The sequence below is a fragment of the Electrona antarctica genome, assembly GCF_951216825.1.
Source record: "Electrona antarctica genome assembly, chromosome: 18".
Lineage (NCBI taxonomy): Eukaryota > Metazoa > Chordata > Actinopteri > Myctophiformes > Myctophidae > Electrona > Electrona antarctica.
The window spans coordinates 14,069,165-14,093,684 of NC_136799.1; the positions used below are offsets into that span (position 1 = coordinate 14,069,165).

At 43.7% G+C, this 24,520-nt stretch overlaps 2 protein-coding genes across 2 annotated transcripts in view; one reads left to right on the forward strand and one right to left on the reverse strand.

Annotated features, from left to right (window-relative positions):
- Positions 1 to 521: 521 nt before the first annotated feature.
- On the forward strand, positions 522 to 10,273 carry egln3 (egl-9 family hypoxia-inducible factor 3; the record flags this gene model as incomplete). Its single annotated transcript, XM_079527428.1, has 5 exons — positions 522 to 932; positions 7,829 to 7,948; positions 9,348 to 9,484; positions 9,856 to 9,929; positions 10,174 to 10,273. The coding sequence occupies 5 exons, from the start codon at positions 522 to 524 to the stop codon at positions 10,206 to 10,208; spliced, it is 777 nt and encodes a 258-aa protein (XP_079383554.1). The 3' UTR covers positions 10,209 to 10,273.
- Positions 10,274 to 20,795: 10,522 nt separating this feature from the next.
- npas3 (neuronal PAS domain protein 3) overlaps positions 20,796 to 24,520 on the reverse strand; it is a gene marked incomplete at its 5' end in the record, with an annotated part of 405,035 nt that continues 401,310 nt past the window's right edge. The window contains one exon of the mRNA XM_079529070.1: positions 20,796 to 23,794. Within this exon, the coding sequence (XP_079385196.1) occupies positions 22,068 to 23,794 (1,727 nt within the window). The 3' untranslated portion in view covers positions 20,796 to 22,067. The remainder of the gene's footprint in view (positions 23,795 to 24,520) is intronic.

Consider the following 24,520-nt stretch of genomic DNA (forward strand, 5'->3'; position numbering starts at 1 on the left):
TAGACTCTATAGTTAAACCCTCACAGACAACTTTCAGTACCGGTATGTGTGTGGAGGACTGGTTATTAAGTAGCCTACTTAGCCTATTTTACACTTATTTGGCCTTGAAAGTGAGTGTTGCGCTTGTGTTGATGTTGATTGTTGACTAAATTAACTTGATGTCCTGTAATCCCAGCCTCAGTAGTCCCACTCCACACTCCACCATCTCCTCCTCTAACCTCCCTCCCTGACCACTTCCATTCACTGGACTGAAAGTGAAACAAACTCGCCTAGTCGGTGTCGCCGTGTCGGTCCCAGTGAAGTTACTCATCCTCCTCCAGGCTCCAGCCCTGTAGTCCTGGTCCAGTCAGGGGGGTCGGGACGGGTCCAGGGCTACTCCAGCCCCTGAACGCTAGCCACGCCCATTCAAAATATGTTCTTGCTAAGACGTGGGAGCTGCCTGGGCAGTTTTATTTTTTACCACCAGCTCGTTGTACATTGTACTCACTGTAAAGTGTAAACAGACTGAACGCTAGTCAAACATGCCGCTTATTGAGCATATGAGCGACGCGGACTTGGAGCGTCTGGCGTTGGACCGAGTGGTGCCGGCCCTGCTGGAACAGGGCTTCTTCTACCTGGACAACTTCCTGGGCGACCTGGTCGGGGACGTCGTGCTGGAGCAGGTGGAGCACCTGCACGGCTCCGGCAGCCTGCAGGACGGGCGGCTGGTCGGGCGGACAGGCGCGGGGACGCCGCTGGGGACCCCCGTCCCCGTCCCCGTGCCGCAGCCCCCCGGGGTCCCCGGGAGGAACGTGCGGGGGGATAAGATCGCCTGGGTCAACGGGGCGGAGAGGGGATGCGAGGCGATCAACTATCTACTGACCCTGATGGACAAGTTGATCTCCAAGTGCGGAGGTCGCCTGGGGAAATCCGTCATACGGGAGCGGTCCAAGGTAAGAACCTGAGAGAGTCAGCATATAAAACTAAAAGTGCTTTTTAATCCTGGGTTATAATAAACGTGTCATGTCAATGATGTCATGTGTAAATTGTGTAACCGCGTCCGGGGAACGGATTTGAACCCAGCCCCAGGTCTCCCGTGTGCTGCGTGTGCATGGGAATTAACCACATTTCTCCCGCTGAAATATGAATAAATTCCCACTTGGCCAGCCAGGGGAGAGTTTGGGCAGTGTTAATTTTGTTGACTAAAACTAAATTAAAGACTAAGGTTTGTCAGAAGACTAGACTAAATGGTGTGTTATTCAAAAGACTAAATCAAAATATTCTGAGAAAATTAACAGTGATTTGGACCAGTAGGATTTAATGATACAGTGTCCGACCCACGTCCGCCTACAAAACAACCACTGCAGATGTGCTGCTGACTGCTGACTGCTGTAGCCTAGTTATAGACACAGGCTTCAATATAGATTATTAATTAAAATAATTCCAGATTGCAGCTTTAGCTTTAAAAAATGATTTTACAGCATAGTTGAAAAGTCGAGAAAGATGTAAAAAGCAGTGGAATATTGGTGTGAGATGGGCCACAAGACAATAAACATCAGATCTAGCTCTATCTAGATAGATCGTTAATCATATTAAAATTTCAAACAGATTAGTGTCCACAATCCAATCAAGGAAAACCAGATGATATATTTTTAAATAATACAAAAAATAAAAAAGACTGTCTTTGGCTTCAGGTATTTGGGTTGCCATCTGACCTACTACTTGGTGTTGATGTTGATGTACTTGGTGTTGATGTTTGAGGGAAATTGGACTATAAGGTTTAAACTCTAGAGTTACATTTAAATGAAGATTTTACTCAAACACACATCATACGCACGTGTGTGCGTGCATAATACGTGTCTGTTTGTCTATGTACAATATGTGTGTGCGTGCATGATACGTGTCTGTTTGTCTATGTACAATATGTGTGTGCGTGCATGATACGTGTCTGTTTGTCTATGTACAATCACTTTGTCTGTATTAAGATAGACAGACATATCGTTATTCATCCCACAAGGGAAATGAAGGTGTCATAGCAGAAATACACACATGCACATTTACCTGAGCTCACAATGTCCACTGTGTGTGTGTGTGTGTGTGTGTGTGTGTGTGTGTGTGTGTGTGTGTGTGTGTGCGCGCGCACACGTGCGTGTGTGTGCGTGCGTGACTGCGTGTGTACAGCACATGTACAAGTACAGTATAGGCTACAGCACCAGAGTCACGTAGCTCCTTTCACACGCAAACAACAAGTCCATATCTGGCTGCGTCGTTAATCAAACCTCAGAAGAATACAGACTAAAAAAAGGCTTGAGCTGTTTGTGTGTGATGTGTCACCTGCAGCCTTCCTCGTGGCCTTGTTGTACACGCTACAACACTTTAAATACGCTTCCTGCCATGGTTGTTGTGGAAGTGGAACAACAGGCATCCTGGTTCCAAAACCAGTAACAGGCCAACTGCCTCCACGATGATTAAAGTGCCAGTGCATTTTCAGCACGAGTTGCCACAGTAAAATACCCAGTGTTAGGCTAGTTAAACTCTGACAATGTAGAAATCTGAACTTGGATTTGTACACTGTCAGAGTTCCAAATGGATACATTAACACCCCCCCCCCCCCTAACCCAGTAGTGAGAATTGTTTCTTGTCTGTATATCCTTGTCTGAAAATGTAACACTTACTGCATTTACTCTCTGTAGAATGTTTAGCAATATAAATATTGCAATATAAGTGTGTAAAGTTAAGGTGTGGCTGATTTAACATTTTGTAACACTATTTATGGACCGAACATCCATATTCAATGTTTGTAATCTTTGTCAGTTTTGAATTTCAGGCATACCTCTGAAATATACTGAAATATAATATAATATTAATATTTTAGATGAGTCAATTAATGTTATTCAATATTGCCAATTTTTGTGAAATCAAACCTCACGATGCAAGTTTTCGATTTCGTTTTTTACAAGACCAGTATTCGTCTCACTGCTTACAATGTGCTTGAGTGCAAGTTGGCACGTACACATTCAGACTTTTATTATCACTTATCCATTTGCTCTCTCTCTCTCTCTCTCTCTCTCTCTCTCTCTCTCTCTCTCTCTCTCTCTCTCTGTGCGTACGTGTGTCTCATTCAAGCAGGTCAACTGGCTTGAATAGCTACACACAAGCTGATGTTGTAATAGCCAGAAACCAAACGGACACATTAACCGCTTCAAACCTAGCATCCCTATTCTTGGGAGAATATTCTGTGAACAGAGCAGATCTCTGCATGAGCTCACAACGTGTCGAAATACCAGTACGACACACTGGCTTTATTCCTACTCTTCTTCGAACAATTACTGTTATGATTATTGTTATTATTGTGCATTATTTTGTGTTTTGATTTTTTATGTTTATAATGAATTGTTATTGTGCATTATTTTAGTTTTATAATGTTTGAACTTTGAAATAAACACCCATTCATTCAAGTACATTGGCTTGGATTGCCTTGTCAGCAAAGATACAGTACAGTATGCCTACTGTATGTACTCACTGTAGTGTAGGGTACCTAGTGTAAAGCCTTGGGGAGCCTGGTTTGTATTATTGCAAAACATGCAATAAAATCCCCCTGAACAATGCCCTCTCCTTTCTCTGTGCAACATAAGAATTTACTAAACACAATATAATATAGGCGAGTGCAGGCAGGCAGGCAGACAGAGAGACAGACAGACAGACAGACACTGTGCAGCCTCTCACGCGCCTCACGTAGTGCTGTCATTAAGCCTTCAGCCATCTGGCTCTTTGCCAAGAAGCCTGGACTTCCGCTCTTTCATTCTCTCTCTTTCTCTTTGTTAATAATAATCATAATAATCATATTCATAATGGATGTAATGAAGCAAAACAATAAATAAAATATAGATACAAATAAAGTAGTACTGATAAGAACGCAGGTATGATTTATTTTAGGCAAATATGGTAACATTCTTTGGCACTTTGGCTACCGTTATGCCAGTGCCACTTTCTAGTCCCTTGAAGACATACTTTTTTAAAATATTTTTAGCAGCGATGTGGGATGTGTCGAAAAAGGGGCAGGATCATTTAGAAGTTTAGTTTTAGTTCATTTTAGTGTTGCTTTCTGTTCTCACCCTGCGCTTCTTAATTACGATTACAAGTAGATTTTGAATTCCGGACTTTTACTTGTAACGGAGTAGTTCTACATTGCAGTATTGATACTTTTACTTAAGTAAAACATTTGAGTACTTTCTCCACCACTGTGTGTGTGTGTGTGTGTGTGTGTGTGTGTGTGCGTGTGCGTGTGTGTGCACGTGTATGTTTGAGAGAGAAATTGAGGACATGTACAGTGTGTACGTGCCGGGGTGCGGGGCGTTGTAAGCAGAGTAGCAGACACATACTAACGCTGCTTCCCTCCGCGTACGAGGGGACGAGACGTGCTTGCGTGCGTGCTTGTGTGTGAACTGAGGGAGGCTTATCAGCTCCCTCCATTGAGAAGCTTGCCTTGCCCTCCCACTCTGACGTCAGTTACATACACAGCTACATACGTGCAGCTGTGCATGTACGTAAACCCTGATGCAAACAGCTGCAGGGTTTGACTGGATTGTTGAATTCCTACAATGACCATAATGATTTGGTGCACTTTTATTTGGTTCGTTGTTGTTTGGTTAAAATAAATGGAGGTCACGACTCACGGGCAAACATTCCCTTTGTTCTTTATTTGAAGAACGCACGGACGGACGCACGCACGCACGCACGCACGCACGCACGCACGCACAAACGCACACACAGTGCCTCAGAGAGTAAAAGCGCGGGTGAAATGTTTACATTGTAGGGTGTTGAATGGAAAGGTTGTCGAGTCATTGTGGTCTGTTGTTAGGATCGCTGTTACTGTTATGTGTTTTTGCCTTTAAGACCACTGATGAACTGAAATTATAAAAAAAACACCAAATAGTGTAATTTTTGGATGGTGCATGAAGTGGTGACAATACGTTGTGTACAAGGCAAGCTACGGTAGAAAGAATAAAACTGAGGTCGCCCACTCCCACACTAGTCTTGATGCATACATTAATTCAATGGCTAGATAAATTGTATACGAGGGTGGACTGTGTGCACAATGATTACATTATAATTAATTCGGTTCGCTTAATTAGCTAATTTAAGAGACTAGTAATACAGAGATTATCTTCACAGAAATAAACAAATCCGCCCGTGTGTGTGCTTTTAGTTTGCACTTTGAATATGGGCATTCCCAAATCAGAGGCATGACTTGTAACACAACAGCGTCAGCATCCAGTGTTACACAGTGCTGTGGAAATAAAACATTCCTAAAATGACACCTGTTGCTACTGGATTTTATATATTTACAACTATAGCCATTTGACAAAGTACTCACACTGAATGAATGGACTGGCGATGTAATAGATTGCCTGCTGTCATGGAAGCATTTTCCTTTATTGAGTGACACAAAGGCTGTTTCAACACATAAGAACAGTAGCGATTTGCTAAAGTTGTATAACTCTCAGTTGTTTTCAAAATGATCACTTTAATCTAAAGTTACAAAATCTCACTTCATCATAACGAAATTTCAAACTTGTTTACTTGCACTCACACAAGATAGATGGACCGGTAGAATTCACACATTTACAGTAGTCTGCACGACTCAAAATAATGTAGCGCTGTTTATTTAGACTAGCTACAGTAGGCCAATTCATTAGGGTAATTTTATTAATTTAATTCTGTTTTTGCAACTATAGGCCAGGACTTACTGTCTTACAAAATAAGAGTGTGTGGTAGACTTCATGATGATAATGTTACAATGGAGGATTTGTATGAGTGTTTATGCAAGCACAAATACATTGGAGTACTTTATATAGTGTTAATTAAACAGAACAATATGGCAGAATAACGGCACAACATTCCCGCCTTGAACAGGCTGTGTAAAAGGGTATTCTGTTCTGTTCTGTGTCTAATGAGACTCACATTTTAATTATCAGCTTTCCTTCCAGACACTCATTGTTTTTAAGTGGAAGGAAACAGTTTTACTCGACTGTCTGTTGACTTTAACACAATGCCCACATTGTGTGTGTGTGTGTGTGTGTGTGTGTGTGTGTGTGTGTGTGTGTGTGTGTGTGTGTGTGCGTGCGTGTGTGTGTGCGTGCGTGCGTGCGTGCGTGCGTGCGTGCGTGCGTGCGTGCGTGCACGTGTGCGTGCATATGTGCATGAGTCAGCTGTAGGCCTATATTCCTTTTCTTCATGTTCATGGTTCATGCTCTAATTGCGTAGCGGCCCGAACTGAAAAGATCTTGATAAAAACTTGATAATTGCGCATCAGTAATCACGCAACACACAAAACACATTTGTAAAATGTTGAACCTTCATTTAATACAAAACTAATTTCCCTTGAAATGCATCACCATGACATGTGAGCGAACCTCTGAAAAACTGAGCGATAATAGAGTTACAAATCGGTCCTGCTTGCAGCCGAACACGCCACTGGCGTACACACAGTAAAATCTGTTTAACTCTCTGAGAGTTAAATTAACACTCTGCATTCTGCAAGTGTAGTGCGGCGTTCCGGCGTCTTACAGAGGCTCATTAAGGGTCTTTGAAGGCCAGTGTGGTGTTCTTATCACTAGATTGCCACCGTTTGGCTCCTCAGGCTTCCGTCTAACTCTGACTGAAGGCACGTAGGCACAAGCAAAAGCCAGGGTGAACACTAAAACATGCACGTACACACAGCAGAGTACTCAGTACAACATTCCTGCATACTGTTGTATGCATGAATACTTGTATGTACACAATGGTGATTGGACGAAGTGTACTGTAGGCCATTAGCCTGACCAGGATGAAAAACAATTGCAAGTGTGTGAGAATGTGTGTGTGTGTGTACATGCGTTGAATGCGTTCACACTATATGGGAGCACAAAGTTACAAACATGCACATTCACACAGCTATGCGTGCACACTTGCACATGCTTCCATGCACACACACTATGTAGATGTACGTGTAAATGCACACACATGTACAGTTGTACACACACGTGTACACACACAGAGAGAGGAAGTTGCTGTAACCACCTGTGTGTGTTTTGTCACGTCTAGTTGGGTTTCAATTCAAGGCTATTTTGTAATTAACCAGAAATACTCGATATGTTTGCTCTATTTTAACCAATCAACAACGTTTCGCCCGTCCAGGCTTTCTCAAGTTACATTGTATAAATTGTATAAGTTCCACCTTTACACAGCTACGTGCAGCAGGCAGGCACGCACGCACGCACGCACGCACGCACGCACGCACACACGCACGCACGCACACAATTCTGATTTCTGTTTCATTACATAAATTAGTATTATGTTTTGTAAAGCCACTTGCAACTGTCCTACAACTGTCACATACACAAAATCACAAGTTCTCTAATCCGAAGGACACTTCTACTCTTAGGGGATCTGGCATTGTTATCTGTTTATTCAGAGTTAAAAAATGGCATTTGGATAAGCTTTTTGGAAGAGTGTCTTGGGTTTTCAGATGGGAAAAACATATGAAACATACCTGAACAATTTATTGAAATATCCTAGGCAAATAACCTTTGACCCATTATGAGCTTGTAGATCTGATACTTTTGCAGAATTCTTGTCTATATTTTATGACATGAACAAAATGGGGATACCAGGGATTTTGTGGTTAAAAGTTTGCCTTCAGTTTTAGCTTTCATTTAAAGTTTAATCCATATTTCAGTATTGTGCCTTTTAATGACTGGGTGCTTTTGTGGAGTTTCCAGCATAGTCAGCTGGATCAATGAGATTGCTTGTTGTCGATTGGCTAATGAATTGTTCTAAACGTTGTTTTGTCTCTGTGTGTTGCCAGGCAATGGTGGCGTGTTACCCGGGAAACGGATCGGGGTATGTTAAACACGTTGACAACCCAAACTCTGATGGTCGATGTGTCACCTGCATTTACTACCTAAACAAACACTGGGACGCCAAGGTAGGCTGGCTGTGTGTGTGTGTGTGTGTGTGTGTGTGTGTGTGTGTGTGTGTGTGTGTGTGTGTGTGTGTGTGTGTGTGTGTGTGTGTGTGTGTGTGTTACTATGTGTTACTATACTGTAAGTATAGTAGTATAGTATATAGTATTTTGTGTAATTATAGTAGAATTTTAGAAATAGACGTTGTGTGAGGACCATTTTCCTGATCCTAACAAGAGATGTGGTTGTTTTATGGTTAAGATTTGTGGAGATAAGATTACAATAAGGAAAAGATTCAGATTGGGGTTAGGTTTAGGGTTAGACATTTAGAAGTTATTGATAGAGTTACACCTGATTTACACTTAGTTGCTAGTGTCGTACACCGAAAAAAGCCCATATACAAGTCCATTCAACACAGGCTTGTATTGTAGACTATCCAAGAATAAAGAGGGTGCAATTAACAAAATGTGAGTTTGACACGGTCCACAAGACACTGCCAATAATAATAATAACTAGAAAAAGTGCCCTTCTGGGCACAGGTCTCCACCAGGAGGATAGGACTGTGTGAGATGTTTGGCAAAATGTTTAGGAGAACATGTTTGCCTTTGATGGCAATTGGATGATTTGAGGCATTTTGTTCCAAAAATGTGTTGTGCAAAAATCAACCTGTTGGTGGCGCTATAACAGGCCAATGTGAAAAGGGTGGGATATATTCCTCAGCCTAGTAAGAAAATGTGTGAAAGATTTCACGTAAATTGCATGCTGCGTTCATGATTTGAGGCTATTGTTCAAAACGGGGCAATCGTGCAAACTGTGAAAGCCAATTATAGCCAATTAGGATGGAATATGAAATATCGGACAGATCCGACTTGAGCACATGACCATAGAGATACTGTGTAACGATTTGTGAGATTTTTGGACAGAATCTGGAGGAGTAATATCAAAAAATGTGTTTTACAAAAGTGGGCCTCCTGGTGGCGCTATAAAAGGCAGATGCGGAAAATACAGGTGAAAGGTTTGTCCTTGGCCTCTAGGGAGTGTGCATGCAACGTTTCACGCAGATCGGTGCAGTTTTAGGTAAAACATGTGAAAAGCTGCCTCATGGTGGCGCTATAACTGGCCGTTCTGGAAAATGTGGGGCAGAGGTTCATCGTTGGCATCCAGGGAGTGTGTGTGCAAAGTTTGGCATCGGCCGGGTTAACGGTGCCGGAGATTAGCTGTACACAGACGGACGGAAGGAAGGACGGACACACACACGGACGGACGGACACACGGACGGAGTGCAAAACATACTCTCTCCCCATGCCTTCGGCCTGGTGGAGACAATAATAATAACGATAACGACAATGATAATAATATAATAACTAATACTAATACAACAGTACTAACAGATGAACTCACTGTGTCTCTGTTGTCCATCAGGTGCATGGTGGGATTCTGAGGATCTTTCCAGAGGGAAAGTCGTATGTTGCAGATGTGGAGCCACTGTTTGACAGACTGCTGTTCTTCTGGTCCGACCGCAGAAACCCGCATGAGGTCCAGCCGTCATACGCCACTAGGTAACCAACCAAAAAATAATAATCACAATCTGCATAAGTCGTCTTTTGAGCAAGTCATATTTAGATAAATATGACTTAGACAAAATGTGTTTTTACTGTATTGTACTCTTCTAACACTGCTGATTCACTGATACCACATCAGTGAATTGTGATATAGCAGATATCACAATTTGGAGAAATAGTAGATAATACAATATAACTAGTACATGTGCAGTGGATGGAGGTGGTAGGCCACCTACTGGTCGACAAGTAGTAATGCCTCAGTCAAGATTAGATTATTGGGTATAAAATAAAGTTAACATACAGATTGCAGCTTGAAGAAGACCTGTTTGTGTATGTGTTAGAACTCATAATGTGTTGTTGTGTGTCAGGTATGCCATCACTGTCTGGTATTTTGACTCTGAAGAGAGAGCAGAAGCTAAGCAACGCTTCAGAGACCTCGCAGGTAAGACGCGCACACATTCGAGAGAGTCGAGACAGTCAAGTCAAGACAGTGACGTATCACGGTGACAAAGCACAGGCATGAACAGCACTTACTCCGGATACGTCACGGTGTATGACTTGGCCGTCTGAACTGAAGTTGTGCGCTCCATGGGCACAAATATGTGGGGGTAGAATTCTCCCAAATGTAATAATAGATGTGTGTGTGTGTTCCCATGGTTCCTTACTTTCTGTAACTTGTGTTTCAGCATCCACACAGAAGCAAGGGACTAGCTCCACGTGAATGGAGAGAAAACAGCACCCTCTCGTGGCTGAACCTGAAATGTACAGAAAGACAATGTGACCTGATCTGTACAGACTCGACACCCAGCGATTGCTTCCCTGGATTTGCCGCTGCGCTTAGTCATCGTCATAGCAACGAGTGACTCTGCTGCTGTGACTCAACCTGCTTAAAAAGGGAAAAGAAGAAAACAGAGTTACAACAGCTTAAAAACATAACCTTTGTTTTTGCGTGTGTGTGTGACAGACATGCTTATCAAATGTTTGTAACATAACGTATGAAACACAGATTTGTTGTTCACCATCTGTCTCAGATCTTCACGGGTAAAAAGGCTTACTTAAAATGTCAGATATTCTGACGGTGATACACTGCAAACTACAGTGTGATGCTGTGGCGTCTATTCTTTACTTGAGGGGGGGGGGGGGGGTCCAGCCTTTATTCAATGGTGGCAGTAGAGATAGCCAGGAAACGGGCAAGAGAGAATGCGGTGGAAGGACATGTAGTAAAGGGATGGGAGCCTGGGACTCCACTTGAACCTGTTGTCCGCCTGCGGCAAGGACTGAACCTTGATATGGTATCTGCGCTCCACCGGAGAGCCCCTGGGGGTATGACCAACACACTGTCCCAAAGGGGCTTCACTCAGAGCAAAGGAAGGAAAGACACTGAAGAGACACAAGCACCTCTCATATTAAGAAGCTATAGACTGTTCATCTGTTGAGTTGGTGTTCTTTGTTTTTTACAAAGAAAGAAATACTGAACTTACGGCTATTTTTTTAGAAGGCCCATGGTGAGTGAAGGCATCTCACATGCCTGCTGCCCTACAAAACAAAGCACCAGAAATCTCCTGAGCACTGTAGTAACACATAGAAGGATGTAACTATCTATAATGTAACATTCATCAAACACAACATGAACTGTAGTAACTACTTTTGGCCTTTGGAGGGCAGCAAAGGTTGAGCGTTTGTGATGCCTTGAAGCACACCCGTCCTACACTTGGAAAAGACAAGGACGAGGACAATATGGATTCTACTGAGGCAGCACATTTGACTGAGGAGCTGTGAGGCGTCTGTCAGAGAGTGTGAGAGATGAGGAGATGAATTATTGATGTTCACTTCAATAGACACTTCAGATATGTTATTGAGACCTTAGTGTCTGGGCCCCAAAAGATCTCTCCCCCTCACTCTCTGCACAGTAAAAAAGAAGAGCTAACTGAGAGTATAAATGTAATCAAGTGCACCATTGTGAGATTGTAGAGTGTTATTTTGTGTATTTTATTTTCTAATATCACAGAATCAACGTGAAAAAAATAGATCTTTTTTTTTTTTTAACAATACACTAAATTGATAGTCTGATTAACCACTTAATCCCTTTTCTTACTAGCTGATCTACATCAGTGTTGTGAGCTTGTAGGTCTGCTGATCTACATCAGTGTTGTGAGCTTGTAGGTCTGCTGTTTTTGACAATCGATTACTTCATAATTGTCACGTCCCTACATTATACAGCGGAACTATTAACCATGAACATAAACCCCAGCATCTGTATGTCAGCTAAAGCTTTCCCCACAATACCATAAAGCACTAGTGTAGAGCTCTGGGGGACTCCAGTCAACCATACAATAGGGTTTAAGTGGTTAAACACATCTCTGGAGTGTCTGTGTTAGTCAGCTGTGATGCTGGTCAGAACAGCTGACAGTTATTACCATGATGATGATGTATGATGTATTGAACAATACATTTTGTGACAATCTTATTTGTCCTGTTTGTCTTGTACCAAAACGAATAAAAGACTGAATGGCTTACTACATGATTTCATTATATAAAAAAGAAAAATAAAAGAAAATCACTCGTGTGAAGTCGAGGGGCACCTTTTTTTTGTTTTTGTTTTTTTTCTTTTGTACTGTATGGGGGTCCATTATAGACTTGGCTGCTTGCTACGTTTATCCATCCTGGCTTGTTTCTCGTCTGAGACAAAATGAGTTACAAGATGTATTTATATGGACCACATGATGTCTTACGTTGTCATTTAGAGCCCTAAACAAACATTAAAGTCCATAGACTTGGTTGGCAAACGATTTACGTCATATGTAGGCCTACTCTAAACAGACATTTAAATCCAATAGACTTGGCTGCTATCCCAAAGATACATTATAATTAGTGTGGTTGCCTGTAGGCAAGCAGACTATTGTTATTGCACTCCAGCGCTTAAATTATTTAAAAATGTTTAAATTGTGTAATAACTCAATTCTCCCTCCGATTCGGAACTCTTCCCAAGGCATTTGTGCGCTTTGCCCTTATCTGATTGGACAGTATACGATGTCATGACGACATACCCAACTCAACTGTTCTAATGGAAGAATATTCCTATAGAGATAGAGATAGGCAACCACACTCAATCCCGCAGGATTGCATCTTTATTACTTGTTACTTGCACAAGCAGAGCGTGCAGTACTGCGATCGGCTGGGTATGTATGTATGTATGTTGTGTACTCCACCAATAAGGGACCACTGTTCTTGATGATGTAACTAAATGTAACTGATGTAACTAAATTACGTTTCAAGATTGGTACTGTATAAGGTCAAACATACCACATTTAGATAAATTATAGTTTATATGATATAAGTAAAGACGATTGTTATTAGTATAGTACTATTATGGATTTGAGACTATTGACTCTTGGTGAATGATATACAATATACTATATGCAATACTATATGTATAGACAGCATATACTTTACATGTCATGTCACACAGTTTTAAAAGGTGATATAATAATAATAAAATACATACAAATGCTAACCAAATCCAATGATGTTCCTAGATTACTTCAACATAATGTTGTGGCGGACTGGCATGCGGTTTCAACTTTACCCACTTGGTGTCTCTCTTCTACTACTCTGACAAGCCCTGGTTTGAGGTGTATTGATAATAAAACATTGACCATTTGAAGAATGTAACATACTGTATGACTCTAATACAGTATGAAGGTAGGGAAGGTATAGGGCGGAACGTATAGGTCTCTGTATGCCTAGGTCTCAGTCTCTGTTTTGTGTTTTCCACACCAAAAACATGAGATAAAACTCAAGAACATAATGATATATATTTTATTTGCAATTTAACAATTTACCATTATGCATGTTGATATTTGCAATTTAGGCCTGGGTCGCTAACATAATGCACAAACAAATACTTTATGATTTAATGGGCCTTTTGCAGTGTCACTGTACAAGCCGTTTGTACTTCTTTGAGACAAGCTATATGCTACTGGCAGGATCAACCAGGTAGTGTCCTTAAACAAAATGTAACAAACAAATTATATTTTAACCACTTGAACCCCAACATACAGCATACAGAGATTTGTTGTACAGTTGTAACGCAGGTCGGATTTACGAAGAATAGAGCATTAAATAACTGTTATGATAGTAATGTAAACAAAAATATGTAGTATTAGTATGTACTGTATACACTTAACTATATCGTTGCTTTCGGGACGGAACATCTTATTTCCATATTGTTTTTGTAAATTTTAACACCCTACTTGATCATACTGCAGCATCACACAGAAGCGTCAAAAGTAGCTATACAGTATCTGCTACTTTTGAATTTGAACCCTGCAAAGTAACAGTTTTGGACATATGAGGTTTCCACCTGACAGAGACAGTATTATGCCATATTACAGTAGTATCAGAAATAATTGTAGCCTGAGTACACTGAATAGGGATGACAATTTACCAAGATTTCTGGGCCCTAGTGTAATATGAACCTAAAGCAGCCTCGCTTTAATATCTACATCTTTTATTAATTATCTGAACTCGTACTCATCTCGAGGCCCAGAATTCCACGCCTCCCTTGGTAAATGGACCACTGATACACACTGTGTGTGTATACTGTACTGTATAGGAACAGATGAGATGACATAGTAGTGTCTCTGGTCGTGTATATATATATACTGTACATATGGGAATCAAACCATTCCGTTCCATGTAAGGTTTTTTTTAATGTGTGTGCTAATAAAAATGCATTTGAAAACTATGATTTAATAAAGCTGTCATTTCCTCTCAAAAGCTTTGTTTCATCATCCCCTGAATAGATGATGAAAGGAGAGCTCTTTACACCTCTCTCTAGTTCTCCTCGTTCTCTAGCCCCCTCTCTTCCTTCCCCTCTCTCTCTCTCTATGGACTGTTTTAATGATGGCTCCCCCAGGTGAATGAGTAAGGCTGCTGGATCTAAATTCCACATCAGAGCGACTCAGAGAGATGGACAGCCAGAGGTTATTAGAGGGCCTTCAGGTTCAAACTCTCTCTCACTCACATACACACACACACGCACGCATACCACGTACACAGACAAGTGCAAAAACTCAAACAGGCTCAGACAGGTACACGCACAAACACACACGCGCGCACATGCACACTCATGCATGCATACACAGATATTACTGCAACACGGACACACATTATACACTAGATTCTCTCTCTGTCTCACACACACACACACACACACACACACACACACACACACACACACACACACACACACACACACACACACACACACACACACACGTACGCGCGCACACAGACATTTTGTGATCTATCATTCATGGGTGCTCATTTAAAATAGTGTGAAATATTTAAAGTTGGCTGGCCAGCCTCAGAGGTCTGGGTACACTGACCTCTTCTTATAACACTGGAGAGGAGAGGAGTTGTGCAGGATGAGGGAGGAGCAGATGCAAGGATGATTTGACAAGTGATGGATGGATGGATGGATGGATGGACAGCATTGTGAGCTTGTAGATCGGCTATTTCTTTGCGAGCGGCACATCGTACGACGAAGTATAAATCTGGCTTATGAGCCCAAGCGTACAGTCCAGATCCCTGCAGTGTGTTTTTCCTGTCAGGCAGCAAGTACAGTTATAGCTGCTAATAACCCACAGTGTGTCAAGTACAGCTATAGCTGCTAATAACCCACAGTGTGTCAAGACTGTTTCCACTCCTCACTAAATCTTAGAATGTACCTGAGTGCACGCTGTTCCCAGGAAAAAGAGAAAACCAGTTAAGACAAATCGCCTCGAGGCTTTCCTCTCTTTGTAGCTTCTCCTCTGATCTCGCCGACAAAGAGCTACCAGCAAGGTCAAGGAGAATGAAGAGAAAAGTTGGGAAGGATGTCGCATATTTTAGATATTAATGTTTTCCTTTCCCGGTTCTTGCTCGCTCCTTTTTCTTTCCTCTAGTTTTCCTGCTATATCCTATCCACCCATCTATCTAAAAGCTAATTATAATTCAACTGAACCAACATCGGTTTCAGATCAAGTGTCAAAATAAATTATTTTTATGAGTGGAGATGAAGTTTGGGTTGGAATGGCATGGCTGTTGTTGGAGGTGGTTGTTGTGCAGTTGATGTTTTGATGGTTTCGGTGAGTTAGGGACAGGAATAGTGATGGGGTTCAGGGATTTGGAGTGGGTGTGGTTATTGAGGATTAGTTTTGGTGGTTTAAGGCATAGATATTAAAAAAATAGATGCCTCATTGGCCGCTGCAGTTCATTGGAGCCATAGGAGGGGCGGAACAATTTACACTGGGGGAGGAAGTGCGGCGGAAGTGTGGAAGGCATGCTACTCAAGTGACTACTGGCCAATCACAGCGCATCTTTACCGGGACATACATTAGACCCGAACATGCGCTCTGTGACACAAGCTCATGCTTCCGCTATGCTTTGCAAGGAATCTCGGGAAAATGTTGCCCCCTCTCGAGAACATACGCCCCAGAGCCGGAAGAGGCATCTACCTTTATTATGTCTATGGTTTAAGGAGTTTGGTAGGGTCTGTTTAGGGACTAGTGTTGGGGTGTGGTTAAGGATTGGGGTGAGGTTGGGGTTATGGATTGGGTTAGTTAGCGTTTGGTTAGAAGTGGTAAATAGTGTTTGTAGACGGGAATGAACCCGGTTCCTTCCTCAAAAGTTATTGTTCCTCGTGTTGTTCAGTTTCCCCCGTGTGGAAAGTCTGGTGATACGAGGCCAGTCATTTTGGCTGGCTGAAGAGAGCGGCGTTTGTTCCACTTTCGTCATTGGACTGGACATTGGGACTGAACGACGTGAGGAGGGCAGAACCAGAAGCACCGAACAGGGGATGAATCACTGGGACTAATCATTTCAATGAACAGGAAATTAAACGAGTCACTGAAATGGAGATATATCCAGTGGTTAAGGACTAGGTTGGGGATGGTTAAAAACTATAAGTTGGGGTTGGGTGTAGTTTAGGGTTGCAGGTGGTGTTTAAGGATTGAGGTTGGGTGTATTTAGGAGGTTGTGGGGAGGTTGTTAACTTCTGACAGAAGGCGCTAAGGGCTGATTTCACCCAACAGCTGAAGGATTGGGTTGGGGGTTGGTTAAGGACAAGGTTAGGTGGTGAAGGATTTGGGTTCGGTGTGGTTAAAGGTGCTGCTGGGGATGGTTGAATGTGTCAAACCAACAGAAGTGCAAGAAATGATGCAAGCTGGTAACAAATTCAAGAGAAGTTTTATTATGAATATGGCACCTGTTGGATGGTCGAAAAACTGGGTTACAGAAACTCAACCGTGCATGACCGATGAAAACCTACAGAAAGGTTGAACAGAAGAACCCTGCTCGCTGTAAAAATGAATTATGTACATTTTTTCTTCAGATTTTGCAGCATTATTCACGGCAAATGAAATAAAAAGATGTTGTTTTTTTCTTTCTGAAAAAAATCATATTATAAAATAATAATAATCATAAGAATAAACAAGCCAGGCACTCAAAGTTAGCATCAGTTAGTTATGTTTCTTTCCCCCCGTCTTCCGAGAGGAAATTAAATCAAATAACAAAACAAATAAAATAGAAATGTACCATACTTTTTTTTTCTCTTTTTTAATATTTTAATTTGTTTTGTATTTAGAATCTTATAACACTGTTAACATTGATACTAAGAGGGTCCCTCTGTCCCGTTGTTTGGCTACTTGGCACCAAGTTCCTCGTAAAAGAATCTGTATAATTAGTTGTACAAGAAATAGTTAAAAACACAGACACAGTCTTCACAGGTAAATGAAGTGATTTTTTCAATATTTGTAACTCTTTAAACACTATGTATTTGACAGCAGCTTGTGATTAAGGTTTTAAAGTTTTTAAAATCACCAGCAATTAATCATCTTTCGACACAAAACACAGAAAAAACATTGAAACAGCTTGGTCCGGCTGTTTGGTTTTTTTTGTTACATGTGGGTGTATTTCCTGGGCCACAGTGATTTGTCTAAGTTACAACCCTGCCCCTCCCCCACCTACATTTCCGATCCCCCAGTTTTTCCTTAACCCAATGAGGTCCAGCGATTCATCTCCCCCGCACACCACCCCCCCATCCCACCCAACCCAACCCCACCCTACCCGAAACCTGTTAATCTCCGATAGGTAGAAAACGCTAAAATCTAGATTCAGCATTAACCACATTTAAGCCCTATAGTTCACCGAAGTTGCCCAGGACTCTATATTCTTCTATCCTGTTTCCGTGCCACGCCCCCAGAATAGGGACGCTAGGGTTTATGTGGTTAATCTGAAGTGCTCCTGGAAATGACGACAACACTGACAACTGGTTAATGGACAACCAACCAAACTCCCACCAGCCAACCGACCGAACACACCCAACCCAAATCATGTCCGTCTTTAAAAACGCATAAAAGTTCCTGACGTGGGTTAATTATATTTTTTGTAAATTGGAGTAGTAAGTAGCAGTAGAATTAGTAGTAGCAAGACATTGAGTTTTCTCCACAGAGCACAGACACAGTATTTATTTTCCTGATGTAAGAAGAAGTGTTCGGAGGCCTGTGTTGGTTTTGTGATACAGACTTTTAGGAACACAGGGCCTCCACCTTCCCTGTTCGGGCTCAGACAGACTAGAAAACACGCAGAACGTCGACAAAAGCTGCTGGACCGAGAAACCGAGGGATCGATTGATTGAAGTACAACCGAAACGCGTCGAACGACAAACTTAGTAAACATGCAAGTTATTTCCAAAACACCTATAAAAATAGATTTGTAGTGCGAAATATTTTTTTCTTTTAATTTCTTTAGAAATCTTTAAAATTGTTTTCACTTGTCCTGAAATACTACTGTGATCCGTTTTTTATTTTATTTTATTTTTTTCTTTAAACCACTAAGTTCTTTATTTGTCCTGTGAGAGTAGCAGTTGCGCGTAGGGTCTTTTAAAAGTGAACAAGTTTGGTGGGAGCCAATGAAATACACCCAATGCATACAAGAAGCCCAAGGGACTCTGGGAATGTTTCACAACTGAGGCTTTTATGGTTTTTCAGAAGATAGACTACATCTAAATGCTACTTTTTCTAGCATTATTAATGTGTAATTAGTGAATTTATTACTATTCATTATTATTAATATTATATCATTCTTATCATGATTATAATTATATATAATTATTCTTATTGTATGCGAGAGCTGGAAACTATGATTCCCAGAATTCCTCAGTGGCAAAATGGCTCCATAAACCTTTGAGCTAGTTAAGAAGAATCTTTTCATCTCTGAGAGAAAGAGAGCGAGTTAAGAGTTAAGAGGTCTTTATAAGACTACACAACAGCAAAAAGCAACAGCAGAGAGGAAGAGAGAGAACAGATTAGAAAAGAAAAACAAAAGAGAAAAAGAAACGATAAAGGTTTTACAAAGACAAAAGGAAGCAGCAAAAAAGGTGGACTCTACATTTTCATTTTTTGGAAAGGCCACCGACACGAAATCCACAAACCTCCACATGGTTCACTAAGACTGCAGATAGAGAGGCTTTGGCGGAGAGAGAGAGGGAGATGGAGGGAGCGACTAGCCGCCCCCCTCGTCTCCCTCTGTCAGCCCGAAGCCCCGCGCTAGAGATTAATAGCACAGAGAAGGACAAAGGACAAAAACAGCTACAGTAGCTTTGTATATACTGCATATAGTCATCACACACAGAGAAGTCGCGATGGAGACTTTTTGACAGCCAATGACACTTACACATTGTTACACGTTTAACGGCTTAATCACACTGGGTATTAAGAATGACAGGATGGGGGAAAACGGGCTGTCGTTTTTTAAAAACATGGAAGTGACAGTTTTATACCGTTTTATTATTACTTATTCTTATCTTTTTATCAAAAAGAAGAAGAAGAAGAAGAGAGAGAAGATAAAATGAACAAACAAACAAGAATCACAGTGTTTCTGAACACCAAAACTGTGAGATTAACATTTTCTTTTTTTGGCAACAGAGGAGAAAAAACAAACCGAAACAACAGAAACGACAACGACAACGTTGTTCAGGAATGTGAGTTTTTTTCTCTCCCCGCAAAAAAAAATCATATTCCATTTTGTTTTGATTGATTGATTGAAAATGCACTGTAATGTCTTTATTACAATCTCCGTTTCTGATATGTGGTTTTGTTCACAGAGTCCGGTGATGATTCAAGGGTGGAAGAGAGCGGATTGATAGGAATTTCTGGAGGTGATTCTGGCTTAGGAAGTAGAGGAAGAGGAGCTGGAGATGAAGGATGAGGAAAAAGGAAGGAGAGAGAGAGTAGTGGGCTAGTAGTAGTAGTAGTAGTAGTAGTTTAGTAGTAGTAGGTACTGTACTTGTTGTAGTAGTAGTAGTAGTAGTAGTAGTAGTAGTAGTAGTAGGCCTAGTAGTAGTAAAAAAAACAAAAAACAAGTGAGTGAACAGGAGCCGGTCAAGGGTTTTCAACATTCATTTTTCAAGTTAGCAACGTTAGCTAATTAGCCTCAGTCTCACTGAGAAGTCAAAGTGATCAAGTAAGAGAAAAATAAAATAAAAATCGACCAATTAACTCGCTCCATGTTGCAGGCGCTTCCCTCCTCAGCCCAATCACATTGAGCTTGTCAGACAGCCGACTTCCTGGCTGAGGAGAGGGGAGTGCATGGGGCTTATGAAACGTGTTGATTGGAGGTTTTTTACTTTACTGAACGGGGGAAAAATGTTTTACATTATTATTTCCCCCCCACAAAAAAACAAAACAAAAACGATCGGTCTGTCAGGAGCTGTGAGCCGGAAACAGCACCCCATCAGCCAGCTGAGTCAGGGTTGCTGGACGGTCAATAGCACCATGGATCCAGAGACGGAGGAAAATAGCTAGCTAGCTAGTAGTACGGTAAAAAGATAGATTGATTGACAGCTAGCTAGTAAGACAGAGTGCTAGCCAGTTACAGAGAGAGAGATACGGCCGGGCTACACTGGGGACGGAACGGAACCGTACCGCGGTGTGGAGTGGAACGGCTGCACCGTCAATTTGTCCGTCCCGTGGGGAGTTCTTTTTACTCTGAAGGCGAGATGAAGGGCTGCGTAACCCCCATGGACACGCAGAAAAATAGAGCACTAGCGTAAAAAAAGATTCACGTGCGGAGCTTATGCACAACCTGCACACCGCACCGTGCTCGGTGTAGCTTACGCACAACCTGCACACCGCACCGTGCTCGGTGTAGCCGGAGCTTACGCACAACCTGCACACCGCACCGTGCTCGGTGTAGCCGGAGCTTACGCACAACCTGCACACCGCACCCGTGCTCGGTGTAGCCAGGTTCCATTGATTACAGCGTACCGTTGCGGACCCCGGTTCGCGAACGGAGCGAAGCAATTCCGCGCCAATTCCGCCCCCAGTGTAGCCTGCCCCATAGAGTGAGAGAGGGCACGAGAGAAAGAGCGCTAGCTATCTGAATTGCCAGCAAGAGATGTGTCAACTACAGAGGGGCAGGGAGAGAACATGGCTATTTCATTAGCTAGAATAGCCATATAGAGAAACGGAGACAGAAACAGAACTACACAGAGATTGAAATAGAAGGCTGTCTAGGTAGCCTACAAATAGACAGAGGAACAAAGCTAGCTAGTGCTATCTAGGCTAGCATAGACAGATAGAAATGGTGGGGGGTGAATTGAAGGAGAGGTGATGAGGTTATGTTTGGTGCAGACCTGTAGGAGAAGTCCTGGATTAAGAGACGAAGTAGTAACATTCTATTCACAGCTCGTTACCCGGCTGAAATTGCTTTTTTAATGCTTGATTTGTAAGTTAAATCTGAGCTAGAATATATTTGTAAAAAAGAAAATAAATGAAAAAAGAGAAAGAATTAACATTTAATTTTCCCTAACTACGTATTTTCCCTCATTGAGAAACAACCTCAAAAAACCTTTTTTCAAAAGATTATCACTGAGACCTTTGTCGAACGCAAGAACATCCTCCTATCTTTCAGAATGTGTTTTCATCTAAGCCTTGATCACATCAAGATACCGAGGAGAACCCGATAACGAGTTTCTGACCATACAAATAACCTGTACCGTCCTCCTTAAATACAGACACAATCAGCATCTTCATAAAGATGTAACGTAACGTCAAATGAAAAAGCATCCCGTTGGGCTCCAGTGGAGTCCTCAGGCAATATGAATTCTCTGTAGGCAAAAAAGGAATTCTTTACAATAAAGAATAGTCACGTTTTCTGTTTGTATTCAGAGGGAAACAATGTCACTGTTCACAATAAAAGGGAGCAAAGGAGAGAGAGAGAGAAAGGTTGAGAGATTGTAAGAGGGGGAGGAAGAAGAGAGAAGGAAGATAGAAAAAGGGGGATATGTTTGAGGGTCATTCAGGTCTGTTACATAAGCTCAGTTGCTCAGATTCAAAGTGCTAGAATACATTTTTGTCGTCCTCCCTTTCTTTCTCCTCTCTCGGAAAGCACAGTCTTACACCGCGTAGATAAAAGAGCGAGTTTTAGTAAGTAGTCTTTTATTTATCTTTTCTTTTTCACTAGTAAGTAGTCTTTTGTTTCTGACACAGTTTGTGATTCTGCTTAACACAGTAATGCGGTCTCGAGCGGCTCAGCGTTAATCCTCCTTCCTCTCCAGTGTGGTGTGCGTGTTGCTGTGGATACCATTGCTATACACGGGGAACGGCAGCGTCGAGAACAGGCCCTCCGCCGTCGTGAACACGTTGCCCACCGCGCCGGGCATCTGACCCCCGATCAGACCGCCGTTGCCGCCCGTCATGGCGGTGGCCGCCGAGCCCACGAACGGACTGCCGGCGGCCGCGGCCGCGGACATGTTGAGCCTGTGGACGTGGTGGTACAGCATCTCCATGGGCGTCTTGGGGTCCAGGCCGAACCCGGAGCCGTCCCCGACAAAGTTCATGGCGTTGGGGAGCAGGTTGCCCTGGGCCATGGCTAAAGTGACGTCTGCTGGGGCGTAGCGGATGGTCCCGGTGGTGTAGACCCTCGGAGGCACAGCGCCGGCCATGGCGGCCGTGGACGAGGAGGCCGTGAGCGTCCCCGTCACCCGGTGGACCAGCGGGAGGACCACGTTGCCCGCCTGCAGCCGCTGGAGCGCCTCCAGGTCCCCGGAGTACAGCAGGGAGGAAGAGGAGGACGACGACAACGAGGACGACGAGGACGAGGAGGTGGTGGGCGTGCCTTGATGCTTGTCCCGCGGCGAGGCGGAGAGAGGAGGGGAGAGGGGGTCGGAGGAGGACGAGGCGCTGGAGGGAGGGGCCAGACTGGCCGCGCTGGAGGCCGAGGACGGGGCGGAGGAACTCCCGTTGTAGGGAGGCTTCCTCCCCGCCCCTCCTCCGCTCCCCTCCGTCCCGGGAGGGGTGAGGACCGAGTCAGGGATGGACACCTGCAGGGAGCCGCCCTGCGGGGAGGGGAAGGCGTCGTGGGAGCCGGGGGCGGCGCCCGCCGGCTTGGAGGTCATGCTGTAAGGGGACTCGTTGCGGGAGATCTCCCTGTTGGGAGGGAAGTTCCAGATGCTGCTGTCATTGTCGAAGTTGATGGGCTCCGACATCTCCGTCTTGATCTTGAGGACGGAGGCCGCCGCCGCCACGTCGGGAGAGGCCGCCGAGGGGAGGAGGTGGGTGGAGGAAGAGGAGGAGGACGCCGAGGCGTGCAAGGGATCCACCAGCGGCAGCGCGACGGGGCTGGGCGTGGTCGACAGCCGCAGCCTCCGGCTCCTCGTTCCGTCCCACTTCTGCTTTTTCCGCCGCTTCTTTCTATTCTGCAGCCTGGCGTCCCCGCTGGTCACGGCGCGCGCCTGTGCTTCGGCCGCGCTATCGCAGTCCTTCATGTCGCCGTCCTCCTCATCATCATCGTCCTCCTCGTCCTCCTCTTCGTCCTCGTCGTCTTGCTCCTCGTCGGATGACGACGACTGGCCGTTGCGAAGCTCCGCCCCCTCCCCGTCACCGTAGTGTTCTACCTTGATGTGAAGACCGCCGCCCAGCGTCCCCAGACCGCCCAGCACCCCGAGACCCCCCAGCCCTCCTCCCAACCTCCCCAGCCTTCCCACGCCGTCCCCTCCGCCTCCTCCCCCCACCCCTCCGCCCCCCACCCGGCCACCCTCCACCTGCTCCTCCGCCTCTCCGTCGGAGTGCTCCCCCAGGCTGTCGTCGCTGTCCTGGCTCTCGGGGTTGCTGGAGCTGTCGCCCTCCTCCTGCCGCCTCATGTCCTGCTCCGAGGAGGTGTGTGGCTGGCCCGGCTGCTGCTGCTGCTTGCTGTCCGCCTCTGGGTCCTCGCTGCGTTCCGACTGGTGGCCCGGCTTCCCCTCCATCTTGGAGTTCTCGTTGTCTGTTAGGGACAGAGACAGGAAGAGGTTGGTTGATATTCTAATGATGGTTCAATATGATTTCATATTATGAGTACGAGGCCTCAACAGCTGCAATATCGCTGGGTAACCTAAAGTGGCACTGTTGAGCAGCCTAAATCATACTGAGATTTATCTTACATTTGATAACATGTAAGATGTATTAAAGGTGCATAATAATATCTATAAAATACATGGGGGGGGAATCTATATAATTTCGGACGGCTTTCAGAAAAACAAAACATTCCCTTTGTACAGTACACAGTATCAGTGACTAGCAGTGAACTGCATGTTGGCACTGAGCAGCCTGTTACCCACACACACACAATGTGGTGCCATGCTAACTTATGCCAGCATAACGGCAGGTGCTGCCCGGTTGGCAGGTCTCTGTATCCTGCATGGGGCTAAAACCGACCACTCAATTGTTCCCTTGTACTCGTTCCAGTTTGGTGTCTTAGATCAAGTTTTTACTATTTTTAGCTGCAAGCTACTATTAAGCCACTCAGTCAGTCTGTCGGCCAGCCTGTGGGTCCAACATTTTCAAGCACAAACCAAGAGCTGGTCAAACAGCTTATCACCAATAATGTGCTGTTTTGCCTCGCATTAAATTGAGCTGTTGAGCAACTTGACACAGTATTAAATGTAGTGGTGGACGCTGGACAATTACTTGAGTACTGTACTTCAAGCTGTATTACCGATTTGTTTTAGTG